Source organism: Tauraco erythrolophus, chromosome 2 (assembly GCF_009769465.1).
Source record: "Tauraco erythrolophus isolate bTauEry1 chromosome 2, bTauEry1.pri, whole genome shotgun sequence".
NCBI classification, from domain to species: domain Eukaryota; kingdom Metazoa; phylum Chordata; class Aves; order Musophagiformes; family Musophagidae; genus Tauraco; species Tauraco erythrolophus.
This window is the reverse complement of record NC_141466.1, coordinates 9,842,258-9,865,424: the sequence shown is the minus strand read 5'-3', so window position 1 is coordinate 9,865,424 and position 23,167 is coordinate 9,842,258. Positions and strand designations below refer to the sequence as shown.

Sequence of the window (23,167 nt, the reverse complement as noted above, 5' to 3'; positions counted from 1 at the left end):
CCAAAAATCAAAAAGCTTTAGGTTGTCTGATTACACTTGATTTACTGGTTTTCTAGCAAAAACAAGGGATACTTGCAAGGGATGATTAAAGAGAGACTTACTAGAATATAATGCCTTCCCCCTTTGATGTTCTTTCTTCACTCATGTTTCCGTTGTGTTTGAATCTGAATGCAAGGTATTCCTCTGAGCGGTGCCAGGGTATTCCTTCTACTGCCTAGTGATTAGATGCAGTGTACAGAAAGACTTTGCTATAGCTGAGACTAATATGTGTTCTGGAAGGGATCCCAATTGCTCAAATATTGATGTGAAATATATGAGAGAGATGTGGTCAAGGTACATATGAAATACAATTTGGCAGCGTTTTGGTTGCTACTTATCAGTTGTGCTTGCTCTGCAGACAGGTGTTATTCGTCTCTTAATCAGAAAATTTTCAGTTAGAGGAAAAAAGTTAAAGCCACAGATTGGATGGTTCTTTTCATTGCTGGGAAACTTCAAAATATTCGGATTTATTATGGATGTGTTGTTCTGTTATCCAATGTATGAAGGAAGAAAGTCTTAACACAATGAGTTTTTAAGGATTTTTTCGAGTTTTCCATAAAGGTTGTTCCAGGTAGAGCAAATAAATGCTTTCTCACTGGTATGCTTTATATCTTACTCTTTGATTTCTTAGAATATAGCTTAGACATTGGAGAACATTTTGTGATCAAATGACTGCCTACATTCAATAGAAGTCCTTTATCTTTGACTCAACTCTGCCTTTATGTAGGATCAGCAGAGGAAATATTAAAACTTAAAGAGGCTGTATCATAACATTCTCAGTAAGATTCCAGAAAAGAATGACTTGGAAATCTTCTTATAGTATGACTTGGTTATCAGAGTGATCTGTTTCAAGAAACTGGAGGTGACAGTGAGGGGTTTGAAGTGCTCAGTTTCCCCTTTGAGTGATTCAGTGTTGTAGAAAACACTCACTGAAAGCAGCTGATCCGAGAAATATAGCAGTCAGGCTACTTTATGTAAGCTTATTCCCTCTTTGTTCCATTAACTTCTCTGGAGCAGTATTCTGAATAAGTGAATTTAAGTAGAATATAGCATCGATTTATGTAATTTATATAGAAGAATTGTGAGTGTGCTTAAGCAGGGAAACTGTAGGATTCTGAACTAGCTGGGATAGAGTTCCGGGAACTTTAGGTGGCAGAGAGTTGGGGGAAAGAGCCCATTCTTTCAGGGGAAAAATTTAACTTCCCTATAAAGAAAACTCCGGCATTTTTTTTTTAAACTAGCAAGAACTATGCTGTCATTCAAATGGAACATGATTATTCTGCTCCCCACTTTATCTGAAATATTACTATAATGCCTCAGAAGAGCTTTTATATCCTATCTAAATTCAAGTCTGCCTAAGAGAGGAGAGTCTATTTAATCTCTAATTGGATCTTGAGTAGAACTAAAACATGCAGTCTTGACTGAGAGCTATTACTAAATGAATAAAAGTTTGATGTTTTCTTGGTGATGGTTCTATTGGAATTCTTTTCTAGTCCCTGCCTTCCCTTGCTCTATCACCAGCATGAAGACTGGATCAGCAAAACCCAATTAAATATCATAAATTTACAGGTGGTACTTTTTTGTAAAGAAGATAATAATCCAGATGAGAGCTGGATTAACAGAGGAATGCTACCTTAAACATAAGTAAATTAAGTTAGGAAAAGCAACCCTTTGTCCATTCCCTTCTGCATTGAGTGAGCTGGCTAGACGAAGGCATATATACTTGGCCATCAGTTAAGGTGGTGCATTGTCCGTTCAGCGCCTTGTCAAATCGTATCACAGCTCCATAGGTGCCTACCAGTTATGGACTAAATTAGTCACCACTAGTAAACTGGGAGCTATCTTATTTTTTTTTTTAAAGGATTTCCTTCACATAGTTAATGCTAATGTTCTGGTGACAGATATCTCTGTATTTACTGAAATCTGCGTCGTACAATGAACATGTACCTAGAGAGTTTGTGAAGGTGAAAGAGTCCACATAAACTTCAACATTTTATTGCAGCTCTTTTCCATGGAAATTCAAGAAGGCTAGCAGAGAATGCTAAACTCTGTGCAATATGATTTCGTTACCTTCAAGCACTGTATCTAGTGGTAGATACCGCCACCAGGAATATGACAGAGCCACTGGAAGACTGAGTAAGCATCTGTGTCTCAGAATGATTTCAGCAAACAAAAGAATGTTCACAGGGATATTGAGAAACAAATGAGTTTTTTGTTTGTTTTGGGGATGTCTTCTGGAATAAGAGAACATTATTATCTCTTAGAACCTTGAGTTACTACCAGCAGCTTGCTGTGAGATTCCTCCTTGGTTTTGTATTCAGTGGTATGTGCATTAACTTTCTTCACTGAAATGTTCTGCCTGTTCATGTTTGTCAGCTTTTTCGTTTTCTTTCTTTTTTCTCTTTCTGGTAGCATTTGTTCACTTTGTATAGTTCTAATTGTATGTCTGTGTATACAATAATGTAATAGCAAGCAGGGCTAATGTTTTCAAAAGCATGTTACGTTTCTATAGCTCTAGTGCCGCTATATCAGTCTAATAAAAATATTAACTCTCTCTGTAATGCTTGTCTCTCTAATACAATGTGTCAGTGACTATATTTCTGCTAGAACCACTAACAGGGAAGAGAGAAAAGATTGTCCAGCTTCTTGATATTTATTGATGCCTTTTGTTTAGCTCATTTCTAAGGTCTAGTGTTGTATGCGTATTGGTTTAAATCTAATTTAATGCAGTAATATATTTTTGCTTTTGAAGATGTCACGTTCTTTTGGATTAGGCCTGAGATCAAAGCCTCTCTGAGCTAAATCTATTCTGATATAGATTTTACTACTAAACATATGACCAAGGTGCATATATTTCGTTTCAATAATACACTTACTGTGTAATATTTTACTCATTTGTGAAATGTATTTTATGTCTTCCAAGTTATTTTTAGAATATAAATACAAAGTGAAGTGATTTGAAAGTCATGTCAGTAGGGAAACCATAGACCAGCCACTTTTTATCTTCCCTGACTATACAAAGGACTTATTCCAGTTGTCTACACGTAGCCACATAGTGCCTTATTAGATGCCCCAGTATATTCCATCTGACTTCCACTCAAGAGGGTCATGGTCATCTAATTCACAAACAGGCAACTATATTTAGATGCTTTAATCACAAATTGATTCTCTTCCTAGCTGACAGAAGAGCAGTTTACTGCTTAATGAGATAAGGAATTGTAAACAGCACCCTCTTTAGTGGAGGTAGCTCTGGTCTTCTGAAGTTACATTTGGCAGATGTTCAGAAGAAATAAGGCAGCCTCTCTTGTAGTGAACTAAGTGCTAAAACTTTACAGGCAGAGTTACAAGAGGCATTGGAGATGGAAAGTGGGAAAGAGGTAGTCTCCAATGACATGAGCAGGAGAGGTCCTGACAGCTTGCCTCAGAAAAGCATTGACAGCAGACTGACTAAGTGGAGAAAGAAAAAGACTTCTAGAATTTGATTTCCACATAGAGATGCAAGCTTTCCTCATCTATGACTTTGCAAATATTTGTAGCAATGCTGTTTGTTTTCAATGCTGTAAATATTTGTGGTTTACTATCACTTGTCTTGATTTTAGTGTGACAGGCATAACATCAAAGCGTGCTTCACACAAGGTAGTTCTGAGAGCTTCCTCCTACTCTCCAGCTTTCTTCCTGTTCAGCATGGGCATTTCTTCACTGGAAAGGAGCCGTCTCTCCTGCTTTAGTCCGCTTTGGCTGACCCAGAATGCAACTGTCAGGATGTCGTAACCAGTCTTGTCTGCTCTCTGGTTATATCCTTTAAGAGCATGTAATGTAACAGTAGTACAGTTAACTGTGAACAACCAAAAAAACCATCTATTTGCCAGAAACTTAGTGGATGAGAATTAAGATAGTTGTGATTTCTTTCTCTTATACTTGTTTTTCTTGGGAGTCTGTGACTTGAACACATAGATTCTGCCTGCAGAGCTGGGAAGACATATTTGATCTATTAATCTGAAAACAGGTGGGAGAGTTAAAGGAAATTCTCTGGAACTTCCTTGATGTTTTTAGTCAGCTATTCTTGTCTCAACAACAGATACCTTTGTCACCAGCAAGGCAAACCTTGATGCTCTGTTCTATTTGGTTTTGATATGGCCTTGGATGACAGTCCTTGAGGCAGAACTCGAAATCTCTGAGTGATGCAGAGAACAACGTCAAAATGAAGGGATCTCACAGGTGCCCAACTTCTGTATCACTCTTGTATTCAAAATTCAGTGAAAAGTATTTTTGCACTAGATGAGACATGATTGTTCATGCAGCACATGGATTGACCTCTGAATTCTTTTGCCCAGGAGTGAACTTGTACTTCAGATATACAGAGGAAGGAAATTACCTTTATAAACAATGCCAGAAGGGAGTAGTACTTTCTGGTTTATATAAGTTGTTTTGGTTTGGTTTTTGTTTTTATTTTCTAGTCTACATTGGTATGATACAGCACACAAGGTACACATATATTCTGAACTACCAGTTACTCTCTCCAGTAAGTGCCATTTTGGGACCTTGACTTCAGTGTGCGATCCTGTTTGTGATATGCAAATCTTGCCAGTTGCAGCTGTGAAATTCAGACTGCTGTGGCTAGCAGAGACCTCAAGAGGCTTCTTAGTGGTATTCCAACTCTTAGGCATCGTACCTGGAGTATCTCTGAATGTTTGAACTGCTGTTAAACATTTAATGAAGGAATTCAGTAGCATTTTCAAGTAGCTTGGTACTGTTTTGACCATCATTACAGTCAGAAAGCTTTCTGTGTACTCAAGCTGAATCTTCCTCATGCCTTCTCTGCAGTTGCCGCAGGAAAATAAAAATGACCGTTTCATTTTTCCAGTCTTTCATGTTTTGATAAACTATTTTCCTATTCCCTCTTAACGATCTCTTTTCTGGACTAGTCAAACCCGCTCCTTTCCTTTAGTGTTTCCTATAGGTTATATTTTAGAAGCCCCTATTCCATTCTGGTTGCTTTCTCTAAACTATTATCTGTTCATTTACTCCTTTCTAAGAGATTTTTGGTCAGAGTTTGCATTGTTGACTGCTTTTCTGTCTATATTGATTTTAAATCAGAACTTTTCCTTTCTTTTTTTTTTTTTTTCTGTATGACCTATCAATTCCCCATGCTCAATTTTAATTTACTAAGGTAAAGGTTATATATTTGGGGAAAAGTAAAACCTTTCTTGATACATGTTTTTTATAGGTTGTCTAAAACCACGCAATCTTTGTTTTCCATTATTTTCACTTTCTTGAATCCTTGTAATTAATCTGAACTTGAAACAGAAATTATAATTATCTGCAAAATTTTATCTAAAGCTGAAAGCAATTCTGGATACTTCTTGCAGCATTTCAGATATCTAAATTTTCTACATTCCTCTTAAAGTTATAAACCAGTGGTTAGCCTTGACCACAGGCAAAGCAAAAATACTGTAAAAGGTGTGTTTAAGGAGAAAAAGTCATTTCATGTTGTTGCAGTCAAGGTTGAATACATTTGCATTGGTCCTAAGAGGTTTGAATACTATGTAGATAAAAATTCCATGCCAGTGTTTGTGGGTGATACTAAAATAGGAGGAGCTGTGGACTCTTCAAGGGTAGAGAGGCCCTACAGAGATATCTGGATAAACTGGAGAACTGGGCAATCACCAACCATATGAAATTTAACAAGAGCAAGTGCTGGATTCTGCACCTGGGATGAGGTAATCCTACTTATACATACAAATTGAAGGATGAGAGGCTGGAAAGATATCTGGGGGTTTGGGTTGATGGCATGTTGAATATGAGTCAAAAGTGTGCCCTGTAGGCCAAAAGGGCCAACTGTGTCCTGGGGTGCATCAAGCACAGCATAGCCGTCTCGTTGAGGGAGGTGATTGTCCCGCTCTACACTGCATTGATGTGACCCCACCTTGAGTACTGTGTGCAGTTTTGGGTGCCACAATATAAGAAGGGCATCGGACTGTGAGAGGGTGTCCAGAAGAGGGTGATCAAGATAGTGAAAGTTCTTGAGGGCAAGACTTATGAGGGGCAGCTGAGGTCACTGGGTTTGTTCAGCTTGGAGAAGAGAAGGCTGAGGAATGACTTTATCGTAGTCTACAACTTCCTCAAGGGGGGCAGTAGAGGGGGAGGTGCTGATCTCCTCTCTCTGGTGACCAACAATAGGACATGAGGACATGAAATGAAGCTACATCAGGGGAAGGTCAGACTGGACATTAGGAAAAGTTTCTTCACTGAGAGGGTGATCAGTCACTGGACCAGGATCCTCAGGGAAGTGGTCATGGCACCAAGCCTATTAGAGTTCAAAGAGCAATGTTCTTAGTGATATGGTTTAGTTTTAGATAGTCCTGCAAGGAGCAGGGAGTTGGACTTCATGATCCTGATGGGTCCCTGCAAATTTGAGATATTCTGTGATCCTATGATTCTGTGATCCAAGCTTTGGGTTATGAATTGGAGTGAATTTTCTGGCTTTAACCTGGCAATTAGCTGTACAGTCTCAGATGCAGTTCATGGATTTTTATACCTTTGTGGATAATTCAAAATCAGTTTATTTCCTTGCCTTAAATACCATGACTTTTTTTTCCCCTTAAATTACATGTATCATAGAATAATGAAGTTGATGACTTTCACTGTTTTCTGTTTCTGTGTGCAAAACCATCTAGTATGATAAACAGTAGATAGCACATTATGTCCTTGAGAATAACCAGATTATTCTCTCTGTAGAAGATTCATGAGTTTGCTCTGTGGTCAGCAGTGTGCACTGGAAAGACAGAAAGATCCCCATGAATTTAGTAGTCTCTGAGAAGAGGCTCGCGTTGCACTGAACGGTGAGGCAGGTGCATTTGAAAACAAAAATGTAGCTCTTGCAACCTCTGATTCACTTATGCTGCTTCCAAACAATTAGAAAAAAGCACTGGTTTTGTACTGTACTCTGTCACTCAAGTCTGCAGCTTTTGATTTGCATCCTAAAACTGATCTACTTTTTCCATTTTTTCCTGGAAAAGCTAGTGTCAGTGCCACGGTTTTGGGGGCTAAAAGAGCATAGAAAAAATATATTGGCGTGACATGAGAGCCTGGTTATTGGCTTCTTACACTGAAGGCTGAATCAAACTGAGAGAAAGGGCTGGAGTATTCTTTTAAAGTAAATTTATTTGACTCTATGAATGAAAATTATTTTTTTTTTATTTTAAGTTACAGTTCCTTCTAAGAAAAATACCACTGGTCTTTTTTTCTTTTTTGGTTGTTTGCTCCATCAACAAAACTAAAGTTATTGAATCTTTTAAAGGTTGCCACGGCTGCTGATGTAGAGGCCCAGCCTAAATGAGGACTGTATAACTGAAATACACTGAAGACCTAATGTCAGTATCAAGTGGAAGTTTGCACAGATTTCATATCTGTTTCTGATTACTTTGCTAGTCTGTGTGTTTAAGGAATTTGCATCCTTCAACTGGCATTGAAGAGAAATGACTAAGCATGGTTTCTAGATGGTTGAGCAAGAAGGGAACGGTCCATAGAGCTGTAATCCCCTTGGTGCAACTCTAGAAATCTATTTCTGGGAAATACTGATTCTGGAGAAAACTGCCCCCAAACGTTGAAGGCCTGTTTTCTTTCATTAAATTGCATTTTTTCTGTCTTTTTTCTCCCCAGGTAGCAGCTGCTGGAGGACATCTGAAATTTACAGTCTCCTATGACTTCACAGAGGAAGAAGAGACAGTTCAATTGATGATTCAATCTGACGTCATCATAGAGGTAAAGGGATTGTATTTTCAGCCACCAAGAAGAGAAGAAGAAAGAGAATTGCCTACTTCTTCAGATGTTCAGTGTGAAGCCTGGTGGTTGAGGACACAGAACAGCAGAGTGCACATGCTTTCAGCTAATTTATAGTATTAGAAAACGGATACTATTTAGAGAACTAAAATCTTCAGTATCTCAAGGAGCCTCTGGCAATATTGCAGTAGCTCACAGAACTATATTCTTCCTCTTCATCAGGAAGAATGAAGAAATAAAATAATGGGTAATTTGAGGTAACGCTTTCGCATTCTTTCAGCAGACCTGTTCTTGTGCAGCTTGGCATTGTATGAATTTGCTTTGGCCTATCCAAAGCCATGACACTAGGTTTTAGCTGTATAACCTAAATTTCCTTTTGCACTGACTTTCAGCTTTATTGGGCAAGCCCATTTCAGGGTTATGAAAGGAGAATGTTACTCCTGATATTTATTATTCTTGTAAAATATATTATTCAATAAATCCTGTACCCTAACTGGCTGCAGATAGAGCTTTTTCCTGACTTTTTTCATATTTAACTCTCTCTCTCTCATGGCTCTATCTAGGGAGGTGGCTTGAGAATCAGCACTCCAAAAAGGGGGATTCACCTGCAGCCTTCCGAAGAGCACACTGAAGAAATTATGCTGAAACCAGAATCTTTCTCTGTGCATGGCACTGATGTTCCAGTTAGCAGGAGGGAGTTCATGACTATCCTTGCAAACGTAAAGAGGATCCTCATAAGAGCCACGTACAGCTATGGGATGAATGCCATCTATAGGTGAATGTGGGAAACTTGTCCGTTTGCTACACGCAGCTTCTCAAAATACTTGTTCTCTCTTCAGACAACTAAGCTGATGTAATCTAAACCACACTAATTTATTACCATGAAATCCGTATCATTCATTTGCACTTTAAATAGGTTGTTGGTATGTTTTTTCATTTTGGGTAGGCAGAAGGAGGAGAGGCAACAGAAAGAAGCAGTCTTGTAAGAAAATGAAATCACATGGACTATTAAAGCACAAATGACAGTTCTATAAATTTGTTTATTTTGTGGACACTGTAATTCTCATGTATATGGTAAATCATGGAGTTTAGTAATGACATATTGAAGTAAGAGATGATATATTGCTTATATATTGTTTTCCCCATTTAATGATCATACAGGGCCCCATTAACAGTGGGCCAGAGAACAATATCCTTAGTCTCTAAGCTGGAAAAGTGGCTCGAGGGGAGTTTTCTATATTTTTAATCAGTACCACACACAGAACTGCCTAATCCCAAAGCCTTTCCCTTGATTTATGTCAGATTGCTGCCTGGACTGTTTAAAACCACTGATTTCATGTGAACTCTTCTGAGTGTCCTGATAAAATGAAAGACGTTATATGAGACAACATGGTTTTTCTGTCTCAGTGACTGCAGTGTGATTGAACCTGTAAAGCTCATCTTGCATTTAAAATGTTCGTAAGTGCATGAGCAAATACTCCAGGTGGGCTACAAGACAGCCGCTCTCCTGCAACTATATGATTGCACTGTGTCTGTGCATTACCAGTTAGGTGGCATAAATAATATTTTTAAATGTGCAATGGAATTGATTGCATAGTAGTTTTCTACTCACAAGGCATGAAACCTGAAATGTTCTCTAGCCTACACATCGCTTGATTCAGCAGCGCAAGCCAATTTGGAATGGAGGGAGCTGATAGCACGTTAGTGATTATTTGCTGAGAGCACAGATAGAGTTTTTGCTACTGTGAAATTTCTTAAGCAATCCAACCATCATTTGAATACTTAGGTAATTAAAATACATCCTAAATTGAAAGGCAGGTTGTGTCAACAGTATTCTGTTTTCTGGTTTGAGCTTTGGCAGCGTACATTTTTTCTCTGCTAAAAGAATTCATGTTTCTTCAATCTCTTTCTGTGGTTAATTACTATGTATTACCTCTCTGTAAATAAGTTTGTGACTCATAACTAGCTTGAGTTTGAGCCAAACTGTTTCCTGATTTGCTCGTTTGATCATCAATCTTACATCTCCTTGCATCCAGTCTGAAAACCTTTCATGGTCCATCACTTTCCTACCTTGGTGTTAGAGGACAGCCAAACCACCAGGCCAGAGTTCATCTCCTACGCACTATGAGTGGACCGTGAGAAGCTGTTAATCCACAGTTTACAGCTGAGACTACTGGGAGCTTAGTGAGTGCTGTTCCTCCATCCCATTCTCATTCAAATAATAATTTAAAAAAATTAATCAGAATTTTCCAAACTAAAGGACTGTAAGAACAATTTTGAGGTGACCAATAGGGTCTTTTATGCTATGCTGTTTAAAAGGAGGTATGTATGATTGACTTTGTTTGGGCCAAAGGTCTCACTAAGTATTATGGGAAAAGCAAACTTCAGCTATCAGTAGTTTATATGCATTTGTGTACTGACATTTACACTGGAACGAGAAGGGGAGCTTTCCTACAAAAAACACTTCTAGAATCATAGAATCATAGAATCACAGAATCATAGAACGATTTGGGGTGGAAGGGAGCTTAAAGATCATCTGGTTCCAACCTTCCTGCCATGGGCAGGGACACTTCCACTAGATCAGGTTGCTCAAAGCCTCATCCAGCCTGGCCTTGAATACTTCCAGGGATGAGGCATTCACAGCTTCTCTGGGCAACCTGTTCCCGTGCCTCACCACCTTTAGAGTGAAGAAGTTCTTCCTTAGATCTAATTGAAATCATCTCCCCTCTTTCAGTTTAAAGCCATTGCCCCTTGTGCTACCCTCTGCAGCTTTCCTGTAGGCCCCCTTTAAGTACTGGAAGGCTGCAATAAGATCACCCCAGAGCCTTCTCCTCTCCAGGCTGAACAGCCCCAACTCTCTCAACCTGTCTTCACAGAAGAGGTGCTCCAGCCCTCGGATCATCTTCATGTCCTTCTTGACATGGGGGCCCCAGAGCTGAATGCAGTACTGCAGGTGGGGTCTCACGAGAGCAGAGTAGAGGGGCAGAATCACCTCCCTCGACCTGCTGGCCACAATTCTTTGGATTCAGCCCAGGATATGGTTGGATTTCTGGGCTGCAAGTACACATTGCTGGCTCATGTTCAACTTCTCCTGAACTAACACTCCCAAGTTCTTCTCCTCAGTGCTGCTCTCAATCCATTCTCCGCCCAGCCTGTGCTTGTGCTTGGGATTGCCCCGACTCACATGCAGGACCTTACACTTGGCCTTGTTGAACCTCATGAGATTTGCACTGGCCAACCTCTCAAACCTGTCAAAGTCCCTGTGGATGGCATCCCTTCCCTCCAGTTTGTTGACCACACCACACAGCGTTGTGTCATTGGCAGACTTGCTGAGAGCGCACTCAATCGCACCGTCCATGTCACTGACATAGGTGTTAAACAGCACCAGTCCCAATACCGACGCCTGAGGAACAACCACTTGTCAGTAGTCTCCACTTGGACATCGAGCCATTGACTGCAAGTGTTTCAGTGCAACCATCCAGCCAATTCCTTATCCACTGAGTGGTCCATTCATCAAATCCATGTCTCTCCTATTAGAGACAAGGATGTCATGTGGGACAGCCTCAAATGCTTTGCTCAAGTCCGGGTAGATGACAACAGTTGCTCTTCCCTTATCCATTAATTCTGTAACCCCATCGTAGAAGGCTGCCAAATTTGTCAGGCATGTTTTGCCCTTAGTGAAGCCATGTTGGCTGTCACCAATCACCTCCTTATTTTCCATGTTCCTCAGCATAGTTTCCAGGAGCATCCACTCCATGATCTTGCTAGGCACAGAGGTGAGACTGACTGACCTGTAGTTCCCTGGGTCTTCCTTTTATCCCTTTTTAAAAATGGAGGTTATGCTTTCCTCACTGAATGCAAATGCTGAATGCCTCCCCCTTCACTGAATGTGAAGTTCACCGGACCGCCACGACTTCTCAAATAGGATGGATAGTGGCTTAGCAACTTGTCGTGGGTTAGGTTGTAAACCACCCCACACACACAGCTGGTCACTCCCCCTCCCCCACCCCCAGGAATGAGGGAGAGAATTAAAGAAGAAACGGGAAACCCGTGGGTTGAGATAACAATGATTTAATACAGATGATTTAATACAGTGTATGTGCTCACCACCCCCTTGTACACGAAGCCCGTCTCGTCCCGAAGCTGCAATCCCGGACGAACGCGAGGCCCCGAAATAGAGAGGGGCAGAGAGAGAGAGAGAGAGAGAAGGAAGGAAAAGCAACAGAGCGAAAGCGCAGCAAGCGCAAAAGCCAAAGCGCAAAAGAGCCAAAGCGCAAAAGCCCTTCTTCCCGGCTGCCCCTCACTTTTATACTGGGCATGACGCTGCATGATATGGAATACTGATTGGCCAGTTTGGCCCTCAATCTTAAGTTCCACCACAAATGACAAGGGGAATCGTGTCCCCCTTGTCCCAGCTATGCTCCCCCCTTATCCCGCCGTGTTTTTGTACTCCGCACACTGAAAAGTCCTTGGAGTTTCACTTCCAACCACAAACATCAGCTTGCTATCAGCATTCTTCTCAGAGTGAGCCTCTGAGTAAAACCAAAACATGGAGCTCTTCTGGCTGTTAAAAAAAAAAACTCTGTCCCAGCTAAAACTGGGACACAACTTCATCTGCCAATTCTCTCAGGAGCCATGGATGGATATCATCAGATCTCATGGATTTGTGCAGTTTCAGATTCTTTAGATGGTCTTGAACCTGATCTTCTTCTACAGTGGGTGGTTCTTCATTCTCCCAGTCCCTACCTTTGCCTTCTGCGATATGGGCATGTCATGGTTTGATGTGGAGGGGGTGGAGGTTCTGGTGGCAGGAGAGGGGCTTTGCTCCCTGTGACCTCCCTGGTTTTGGAACCGGGTCAGACCTGGTTCTGTCCACCAGATCAGACTCCCATCCCCCTCAGACTTGAGCCAATAGGGCGCCTCTGTGAATTGCCCTATTTAAGTCGGGACAAAGGAACCGGAAAAGGTGCTTTGCCCAGGAGCGAGGAGAGAAGGGAGGAGGGCACTGCCCCCGCTCCCTGGCTCCCGGCCGGGCAGCTGCCTGCGTCGGGCCGGCGCTGCCCACGGAGAATGGCGGCGGCGGAGCCAGCTGGGGAACTCAGGGAGTGCCCCACTCCCAGGGTGCCCACTGGGCTGAGTTCACCTGGAGAGGACTGAGATCTGAGAGAAACGGCCGCATCAACACCAGGTCAGTGAGGATGGAGCGGGAGGAGGTGCCGGAGCCGAGTTTCCCCTGCAGCTGGTGGCGAGATGGCAGGCGGCCCCCCTGCAACCAGGACGGCGTCAGTGGAGCAGAGACCCGCTTGCAGCCCGTGGAGAGAAGATGCCTGAGCCTGAGGATGGTCGTGTTGGGACACACGACAAGACAGAGAGGCATCTGGAGTCTGCGTGATGACCCACGCCGGAGCGAGTGGCTACAGCTCCCTAAGAATCCGAGTCTGTGGTAAAGCCCACACCGGAGCAATCTGTGGGGAAGGATTGTTTCCAGTGGGCTGGACTCACGCTGGAGAAGTTTGTGGATTTTTTCCTTGTGGGTAGGGGATCCATTGGAGCAGGGGAAAAGGGTGTAAGGACTCCTTCTCCTTTAAGAAAGAAGCAGCAGTAACAGCACGGAATGAACTGACCTGCACCCCCCAGTCCCTGCCCCCTGTGCTGCTGGGGGAGGAGGTAGAGCCGGGAGGAAAAGGGAAGAGGCGGCAGGGGAAGGTGTCGGTTTTAAGATCTGATTTTGTTTCTTTCTATCCTCTCAAGTAACCGGTTTTGTTTCCCTTTGTCGTTTTAAGTAATCATTAATAAACTGTTTTGCTTTAAGAAAGTCAAGTCTGTTTTGCCCAGGACCATGGTTGGTGGGTGCTCCCTCTGTTCTTGTCTCAACCCTCAGTACCTTTATTATTTTTTTTTTCTCCTCTCTACTTTACTGGAGAAGGAGAGACTGTGTGAGTTTTAGTTGCTGGATCAGCCTAAAACCACAACAGGGCAGTACAGTTAGAGCACTTGCTAGTGAAGACTGAGGCAAAAAAGTCATTGGGTACCTCAGCCTTCTCCATATCCTGAGTAACCAGGTCTCACATTTCCTTCTGGAGAGGGCTCACATTTTCCCTAGTCCTCTTTTTATCACTGACGTACCTATAAAAGCTTTTCTTGTTACCCTTGATGTCCCTGGCCAGATTTAATTCTATCAGCTTTATCTTTCTGAACCTGATCCATGACTGCTTGGCCAATTTCTCTGTATTCCTCCTAGGCTAACTGTCCTTGCTTCCACCTTCTGGAGGCTTCCTTTTTGTGCTTGAGTTGGTCCAGGAGCTCCTTGTTTATCCATACAGACCTCCTGGTGTTTCTGCCTGACTTCCTGGGATGCATCGCTCCTGAGCTTGGAGGAGGTGCTCCTTGAATAACAACCATCTTTCTTGGACCCCTCTTCCTTCCAGGGCTTTATCCCACGGTACTCGACCGAGCAGATCCCTGAAGAGGCCAAAGTCTGCTCTCCTGAAGTCCAGAGTAATAAGCTTGCTGTGCACCCTGCTAGCCACCCCAAGGATCTTGAACTTGACCATTTCATGGTCACTCTAGCTAAGGCTGCCCTTGAGCTTCACATTCCCAAACAGCTCCTCCTTGTTGGTGAGAACAAGGTCCAGCATAGCACCTCTCCTCGTTGGTTCCTCTATCACTTGGAGAAGGAAGTTATCATTAATGCATTCCAGGAACCTCCTGGATTGCTTATGCCCTACTGTTTATGACCCTTCATCATATATTGGGGTGGTTGAAGTAACCCCAATCTTCTAGATATAGTGACATTACAGTTAGGAAGGTTGGTCCCTTAAACACAATGATTTCAAGGGGGATTAAGGGAAGGGACTGAAGTAATTTTGAAGAGTACCTTTTTTAATAGAAATGGGTTTATATTACTGGTACATCTCTAGATGTCCCTAAGATGTTTCCTACCAGAGAAGAATGCAGTGGTTACTGTGCTACTGTGATTACCATCAGCACATTCAGAAGCCTCTGAAAATGGTTTGCTCTAAAGTAAACCCATTTTATTGAGCTGTCAGGGTGCTCATTGCCGTTTGGTGTGACACAAGAGACGGCGTGAAATTCCAATCACAATTAAATGAAATGGATTTTTCATCTGTGATTTAATTGGAGGAATCGTAGTTTCACCCATCAGGGTTGGATTTACTGGATGGAGTTAAATCTCCTCAGAACACTGCGTGCTCCCAGTTACATGATGTAGCAGCAAGAGCATCTATTGTCATCCAGTCCAGCTTATGATCTGCTGTTGTAGGCATATTGCTGGTTTTCAGGGTATGCTGCAGTTCTGACTTTTTATACTCAACTTTCACGCATGCTAAAACATCCTAAGTGCAAATCTGTGTTCCTAACTCTAAGATCATGCGAAACAACTCTTTTCTCCATATTCTGCCCCTTTAGCACTGCAGGGAAGATGTCCAGACACAATGAAGAGGATATTCTTTGCGATATCTTGGGCTGATTAAGGACTACTGTTGATGGGTTCCAAAGGAAGACATTTTTGCCATAGAAATAGTGTAGAGCTAAGCTTTAGTAGATAAGTAGATATGAACTAAGAGTTTTTTATTATCTTTTAAACAGGTCTGTGTGGTGGACAGATGGATATTCCTCTGAGAGAGTAAAGAAGCTCTGGCAGAGAGACAGAAATATTACAGGGTTATTAGATCCTCTATGAATCACAGTTTCTGCCTCAAAGCATCAGCAGAATTATGCAACATTCTAATTGCTATATTAAGCAACCTGTTCATTTAAATACTGAAAGTTTTCAAAATGGATAATGACACCACGTGTGTAAGGATTTCCAAGGATGCTGTTATAATCTATTCTTGAAAAGAGGCCAGAATGGAGGCATTGTAACATTAAGCAGCTGTCTTGCAGTCGTGTAGAAGGAGACTTAAAAGTTCAGTGGAAATGTCTCCAGTTAGCAAGAGCTTTAACTTGTAAGATAAGTTACAAGTAAGTAACAGATAAGATTGTATTTTTCACCCTTGTTTAGTTTAACCTACTAGAAACATTAGTTAATCAGCGCACTTTCAAGTACTTACGAAACAATATTCATGCAGTAATGTGAGTTTGACTCAAGTATGTTTTTAAGAACATTTTTGGGGGTAATTTTGAACTTAGAATGTTGTTATTGCTCCATGGCATAATTAGGAAGCTTCCTCAAATGAGTGGGCTTTCATTCAGATGATCAAGTAGGATAGAAAATGGGAACACAGAAATGCAGCAATAAACTTGAAAGTGATGACAGCCTCTGAGTTTAAATTGAGATCCTGCTCTAACTTGACACATCTTCCAAACTGTTGCAGTTAAGTCCATCTGCAGTAAAGGAAAAGACAGCTCTCTTATCATTTTGTTTAATCTAATATTGTTAGCTTGTGCTTCAAAGCAAGTTTAGTAGTGCTGTTTCTTCGGTTTTAATATTCAGAGTGGCCACCATGGTAAATGTCATAGACACTGAGATGGGCATTGGGAATTGTGATGCTGAAGATAATGATTTGCTTGCAGTCACATGTAGAATCAGCACTAGATGCAAGGAGAAAGAGGGAAGGAAAGGCCAGGAGTTTTCTTCCATATGCAGAATAGGCTTCAAGACAAATGAGCAATGATTGGGTCAGTACTTCATGTGCCTTATGTAGCTGATGTGATTCAGATGCTTGGCATAGCAGACAGTAAACTATGCTGATACTGCCTGAAACATCCCCTTCCCTTTTAATCTTATTTGTTTTCAGAAGTCAACAGTTGCCTGCTGACGGTAACAGTCAACTTAAATATTTGGTCTCGATGTCGAATCTCAAATTGTTCACGCATTTCCAGGATCCAGTGCCCCATTACTGCCAGCATTATGTATTTTAATGAATTCAGAATGGCATCGAGGAATCAGAATTGCAACATCAAAATGGGAGGAAAAAAAAAATCACTGCAGCTTTCTTCGCTGAGTAACTGTTAATGCTAAAAACTGTTAAACACATTAAAATCCCATTTAGCAAATAGCAGAACATAATGAGAATTGGAACAATTCAGTGAATACAAATGTGGGATAATACTGGGCGGATTGTTTCTGTGTGTAAGTGCTTCTCTTTGTTCCAAGATCTGTGCTGAGAGGGAACTAGCTGTAGCTTAAAGGATAAATAAAACTTGGCCTTTTACTAGCAATTTATTTTTTCATTAACAAATTTTTCTCCTTAAGTTGTTAGATTTTTTACTGTTAAAGTCATCATCATTTGATATCTAATATCCTAGAGGTTGGTTACCTTACTGTAAGGAAAACTCAAGGGATGATTGCAAAATAAGCATGCAGCAATGAGACGAAGGGGAAGTACTGAAGGGTGAGAGAGATCTTACTGAAGATATGAATAGGGTCATACATCCTTCTCTTGAGATAGTTTCAAGAACCTTTTCCAGAGGTTCCAGTACCACCAAATTAGATTCAAGTTTCTAACTGTATAATCCACAATGGTCGTCCCTCCAAAGTCCGGTCATATCCCCAGTGATGGTATAATTTCTGTTTTTCTGAAGCTCTCATCTTACTTTCAGAAATCTTCCCTTTTTTCTGCTTATTGTTCATGTCTGTCATATTGACAGTAGTCACGAAATTGAGTGGGAAAACATCCTATCTTAACCTTTCCTCCAACCACTGCAGTAACAACAAAATATTTTTTTTTTGATTTTTTCTTATCCAAGGTCATCCAAATAATTTTCAGAATTTTTTGGCAGCCAAAAGATAAATGCTGTAGTATAGAGGAAAAAAAAAGTTTGGTTTACACCTTCCAAAGAAAACTTCAGAAGAAGTTTTTCGTGTAGCTCTAGTAATCAAACACTGTGTTAAGATTGCTGGGTGAAAATAGACGTCATTGAGCCTCTGTAATGCCTTAATGTTCCTTTTGAATTCTCATAAGAATTAAATCCCCAAATCCCACTTTCTTTCCCAAAATGGATACTGTTGAGGTAAACTACATCTGTTTTTCTCATATTACCTGTAAGATTATCAAAAGACTTCTGTTGTCTCTCTCATGATACTTCCCTGTTTTTTAAATAAAAATCATATGCACTGTTGGGCTAAACAATAGCTATTTAGCCAATGTCTAGCATTTATTTTTTAAGGTTGATTGTGCATGAAACAGAAGATTCTCCAACTCTGTCTTCTCTGTCATTGGGGAAACTAAGGTATATGGTAGAAGATTTCCCTTTTCATGCACATTCCTTTTTCTTTCATGTACGTAATACTTATATCTTCCTGGACAGAGCTGAAATATTTTTCAGAGGTCAAATCTCCAGAATGAAAATACCCTATAACCAAAACTTAGTCATGTAATGTTTTAGAAAGCGGGAGAAGTGGTTTATAAATTTCGAAGACACTGCTTAGTGTCAAATTTGCTGTACATACAGCTGCAATGCAAGTTGGCACTTGTGGCTTGCAGGCCAGGAATAGCCTCCCATCTACTGATACAGTGCTGTGAGACTTTTCTAATCTATTTTTATCAATGTGTGTCTGACCATAGTCTCCTCACATGATGGACAAAAGTAGTAACAAGCCTACAGATACGTAGCTTAAGAAGAAATAGATTAATGTGAAAACCTCCTTATTTTTACACAGAAAAACATAAACAAGCCACAGAATGTCACTATACACTGGTCACTGCATCCAGCTGCACATATGCTTCTGTCTGATTTGCTACATTAACTGTTTCATTTCTGTTACATCCAGGCTAAGAAGCGTTAGCATTGAAGCTGCTGACCATATTTCAGCTGGGAAAAAGGTGGCGTCTGCAGTGGAGTTATGTGACTGCCCCCCGGGGTATGATGGTACCTCATGTGAGGTGAGTATCACGATGCCGTCTAGATCAAATGTGCTAACATTGAGATAGTTGTAAGCAACCAGTGGCCTTGTGTTTGTAGCAAATATTAAGAGAATGTCCGTTCCTATTACAAATTTGGTATTGCTTATCTAGTTACCTTTATTTGTAGGTGGTGGTTCATTATATTTGGTAATATTTGAAATCTGAAGTTTTACACCTCTGTGGTGATTTCTAAGTTATGAAAAACATTTCTCAACAAAACAAAAATGAAGGCAGTATTTGTACTCTTCAACCAATTGTTATTATAAATGCATGAAACTATCACAATTAGAAGGAAAATGGCAGTTTTCTGACCTGCGCACAACAAATCCGGATCAAATTATCTGACTTAATGTGGTTGAGTTTCCCCTTTTGTTTTCCCAGGGCTTTGCCATTTGCCTTGGAGTCTTTGAGGATTGTGTGTGTGTTCTTGCGAGGATTGTTTCACTTTAGTTTGGTCCTGTTACAGACAGTAACATATACACGTGCTCAGAAAATGCCCACTTTCCTAACAAATTCATTCCTTCTCACAGAATATGTTCGTACAAGTGTACGTATGAATAACTAGCTCATGTGGGCATAGCTTGGGGTAAATAGAAGCCAAAAAAAAAATCTTCAAAAGCTTTGCCTTTAAGGAAATAATTTCAAACACCAAGATGCTCTGCTTCACAAAACTACAAACAGTATGCCATTTACGCCGGCACTCTAGGCATTTGTGTGTCAACTCTCTTTTTCTTTAAAACCTTCCATGCTTATATGTGATATTTAGGGCTTAGAGTCTAGTTTCATGCCAAACGTGGTTGCTTGTTGCTGGAACTAGAAAAACTAATGTAGAAAGAAAGCCTGAAGGAATGAATGGATATTCTTATCACTTCCAAAATGGTGTAGACAGAAAAAAACCTGGAGAAGAATATTGCCTACTTTGGCTGGGAAATAATTTTGAAGCATGACTATTGTCTATCTGTTCAAGTATTTGAAGAAAAAGCTGGATGAATTTCATTGTGCTTCATGGTGTTTTCTTTTCACTTGTCCATTTTTCCTCTCAATTCAGATTTAGGTGTGATTTCTCAGAAAGCAGTTGGAAAGGCCTTGATTGCAAATGTTTCAATATCTAATTTTGTCGTAGAAGCTGAAGGACTTGGGTATTCCTGCCTTGATGTTGCTGAAATTCTCTGTCCAACGTAGTGTCCTTCAATGCTAATCCTTCTCTCCCACTCAGAAAGTCACTGAAATTTGATATCTACTTAAGACCATATTCCATAATAGAAAGTACATATATAAATAGCTGCAAATTTTAAGTCTCTGTGCACACTACTGGTCATGGATACACTTTGATTCCTGCCCTAGCTGAATGCTAACCACAGACCTATTGAACTAAACCATATTGTAGTGACTACCTGTATGTTGGTTTTCATCCCAAAACTGAAGGCCAAGTAAATATGATAGACTTCTGCATGAGAACACTTTTCCTGTGTCCCCTCACTGAATATCAGAGCATTTTGGAGAGCTCAGAAATGCCGTTTGACAAAGCTGGGCTGTCTAATGATAACAAGGGTGCAATTAAAAGTTTTAGTTTCTGTGCCTTTATTCACTGAATTCATTTCTCATAAGTCTTTTGTAGCAGAGGTTCAAAACAGGATGTGCATTGAACAGTTGTGCTTGATAAAAAAAAATGGGAAAATATTTTCGTGTTCTGAGTAAATGGTTGTGCTTTTTAAAACAAGGACAAGCAAGGAAAACAAACAAACAAACCCACAAACAGTGAAGTTTTAGGTTTCCAGGCAAACTAGAAGTTCAGAAAGTACAGAAAGATAAATTGAAAATTAGAATATTTTAGAAATTTTTTTAGAATACCATATTTGTTTCTTCTGAATACTTTTGGCCTTGTCTGACACTTTGCTTCTTCCAGTTTCAACCTAGCAGAGTTTCATATTTATTGATTTTGTGCAGGTTTTCAGTTTCATTTTCTCTTCTTCATTTAAGTTAATGTATGTGTTTGTTGCCTGCATAATAATGTAGCTGGCATAGATGCTGCAGCACTAAAACCAACCCTTATTTACTTTTTTTCTTGCTGTGAATGTTTTGGCATGATTAGTCTTCAGAAGACAACCAATCCCGTTTAAAATATGGTGCCTCTTATGAGATTGTCCTATTACACAAATTTGGAATTAATTTTCTACAAGATTTGAGTCAAAGAAAGTTATGTTTTTGCTAGTATATGTGAGAAATGAACACATAGTTGCATGAGCATAGGTAAAGTAAACCAAATTTTAAATTTCAAATACGAAATGGACTCATTTATGATAGTTACTTTGCCCAACTCATGTGAATCTCTGGCCTTTATTTGTCAACATTGTCACATCTAATTACTTTTCTCCACCAAATTTGTTCCCTTTCTATCTAATGTTTTACTTCTACTGTGGAATAAGTTGTATTTAACTTGCATCACTATGATGGTCAAGAACTTTCCTCACTTTTGAATGTTGCGTCATTTCTTTTCTTAAGATCCTAAACTGTAATCTTTTCTTTTAGTTCTGTTCTAAGTCTTGCTGTAGGTATTCCATGTCTAAGCCCTTAGAATTAGTGACTTTCGGAGCCTCATCTTGTGCAATATCTTGTATATCTGTGCATGAGATCATTCTTTTCAGATTCACTAAAAGAGGAAAAAGATTTATGGATTTATACAGAAACAGCTTAGGCAGTTACATCTCATGCCACAGAAAAATAATAGGGTAGGTTCTTTTAACCTGTTTTTCTGTTCTGGACTTTATAACTCTGGATTTTAATTTTTTGTATTTACGGGTTTTGTTAGAATGAAAAGAAGGAAAAATAAGGATAATATCTTAGATTTTGGAATTTTTTTTTAAAAGAATAATTTCAATTCATCTTCAAATTACGTTCACGTTTTGCAGGAGTATGACAAAAAGAGACATTGTCTTTATTTTTATAAAGGAGAATCTTCTTGTTACCTTTTTGGAGTGAGTATGTGAAGGGGAAGGGATTCTCTTTATTAAATGATACTTTTAGTATCTATCACTACAAAACTTTCTCTTTGTATTAGCCAGGTGCTTTTGAAGGTCAACACTCTGTCATGCACTTTTTTGTATTATGCAAAATCCTTGGATCAGATGAGCAGTCTTATTGAAGGTAGTTTGCAAAAACTATAAAGCCATTTGTGAGATATATAGGAAGGAAGGCTGCTGCTTGACATCTTACTATGAAGAAATGGAATAGCTGAATTTTTGCTGATGAATCACAGTTGTACGATGTCACCTTTCCTAAGAAAAAACTGGCCGTGCATTTAATATTGATCTGAATTTAACATTAAAGAAAAATAAAAAATCAGAGCACCTTCTTAAAGGGAAATGACTATACTTTATATTTAAGAAGAACAATTTGTAAAGAAAAGGATGGTTTTGTTTTCAGCCTGTGCTTTATTTCGGTGTAGCCTTTTGTTAGACTCCAAACAAGAAAGACTAAATGGTATTTTAATTACTCGTTGCAGCTGAACTTCTCAGAAAAGGTGTTTGTTGTTTTCAGGTTTTCTTCCCTCCTTCTTTCTCCTTCAGTATTTTGCCTTCTAGCTATTTTTCAATATGTACCTCTTGCTTTGATGCTGTCATATTTCAGTTTGTTATTTTTCTGCTTTATTTTACCATTTCAGAAGAAGTTAAGGCTTCCTCTGATCTCACACCTGCCAATAGGACTAAGGTCAATGCAAAGCCATAGCCCCAGGAAGAACAACTTTCTAGAGAAATGTTGATATTTTTTATTCATGTGACAAGTATGTTTTTGTGTATGCAAGTATCAAATTCAACAATATTTTAAAAATCTCATTCTTTTCCCTATTCAAACAAGAGTTTAACTTTTTATCTAATTTATCTTCAGTCTTGCTGGCCTCGACACAGGCGCGTGAATGGCACAATTTTTGATGGAGTCTGTGCACCATGTACATGCTTCGGTCATGCAGAATTGTGTGATGATATCACAGGAGAATGCCTGGTAAGTGTCACTACAGGAAACTTGATGGACATGGCCAACATCGACTTAATATACTTGTGCAATTGAATTAATGACCTCTGAGACCTGAAATACTCAAGAAAAAAAAACAGTGATTAACAAGAATCATGTTGAACTGTTTCTGAAGTTAAGGATCTCCTTGTACCAAAATACGGTAACTTCTACAGTTAAACAAAAAGAGTTTATTCACATAGGATTTATGTTTTGAAACAGAATCAATAGTATAAGGTATGGCATGCAGAAAGCAGCAAATATATCAATGTTCTTTCATGCAAGATTTATCCCCCGTCCAATCTGTCTCCTGCAGTGTATTTAATTTGTAGTATGTAGCAGGTAACTTTGCAAATTCTGTTCTAGTATGACAGGAAGATATTGTTAATGGCTTCCTTCATCTACATTCCTCCTAAACCTTGAAGAAACACTTATAAAATGTACTTTAAAAATAATAAAAGCATATGATT

At 39.8% G+C, this 23,167-nt stretch overlaps 1 protein-coding gene across 1 annotated transcript in view; it reads left to right on the top strand.

Annotated features, from left to right (window-relative positions):
* The window catches only part of LAMA2 (laminin subunit alpha 2), a 303,089-nt gene that overhangs the window by 119,671 nt on the left and 160,251 nt on the right, over positions 1-23,167 (top strand). Inside the window, exons 13-16 of the mRNA XM_086631963.1 lie at positions 7,702-7,803; positions 8,385-8,596; positions 18,557-18,668; positions 22,575-22,688. Coding sequence (XP_086488089.1) covers positions 7,702-7,803; positions 8,385-8,596; positions 18,557-18,668; positions 22,575-22,688 — 540 coding nt within the window. The remainder of the gene's footprint in view (positions 1-7,701; positions 7,804-8,384; positions 8,597-18,556; positions 18,669-22,574; positions 22,689-23,167) is intronic.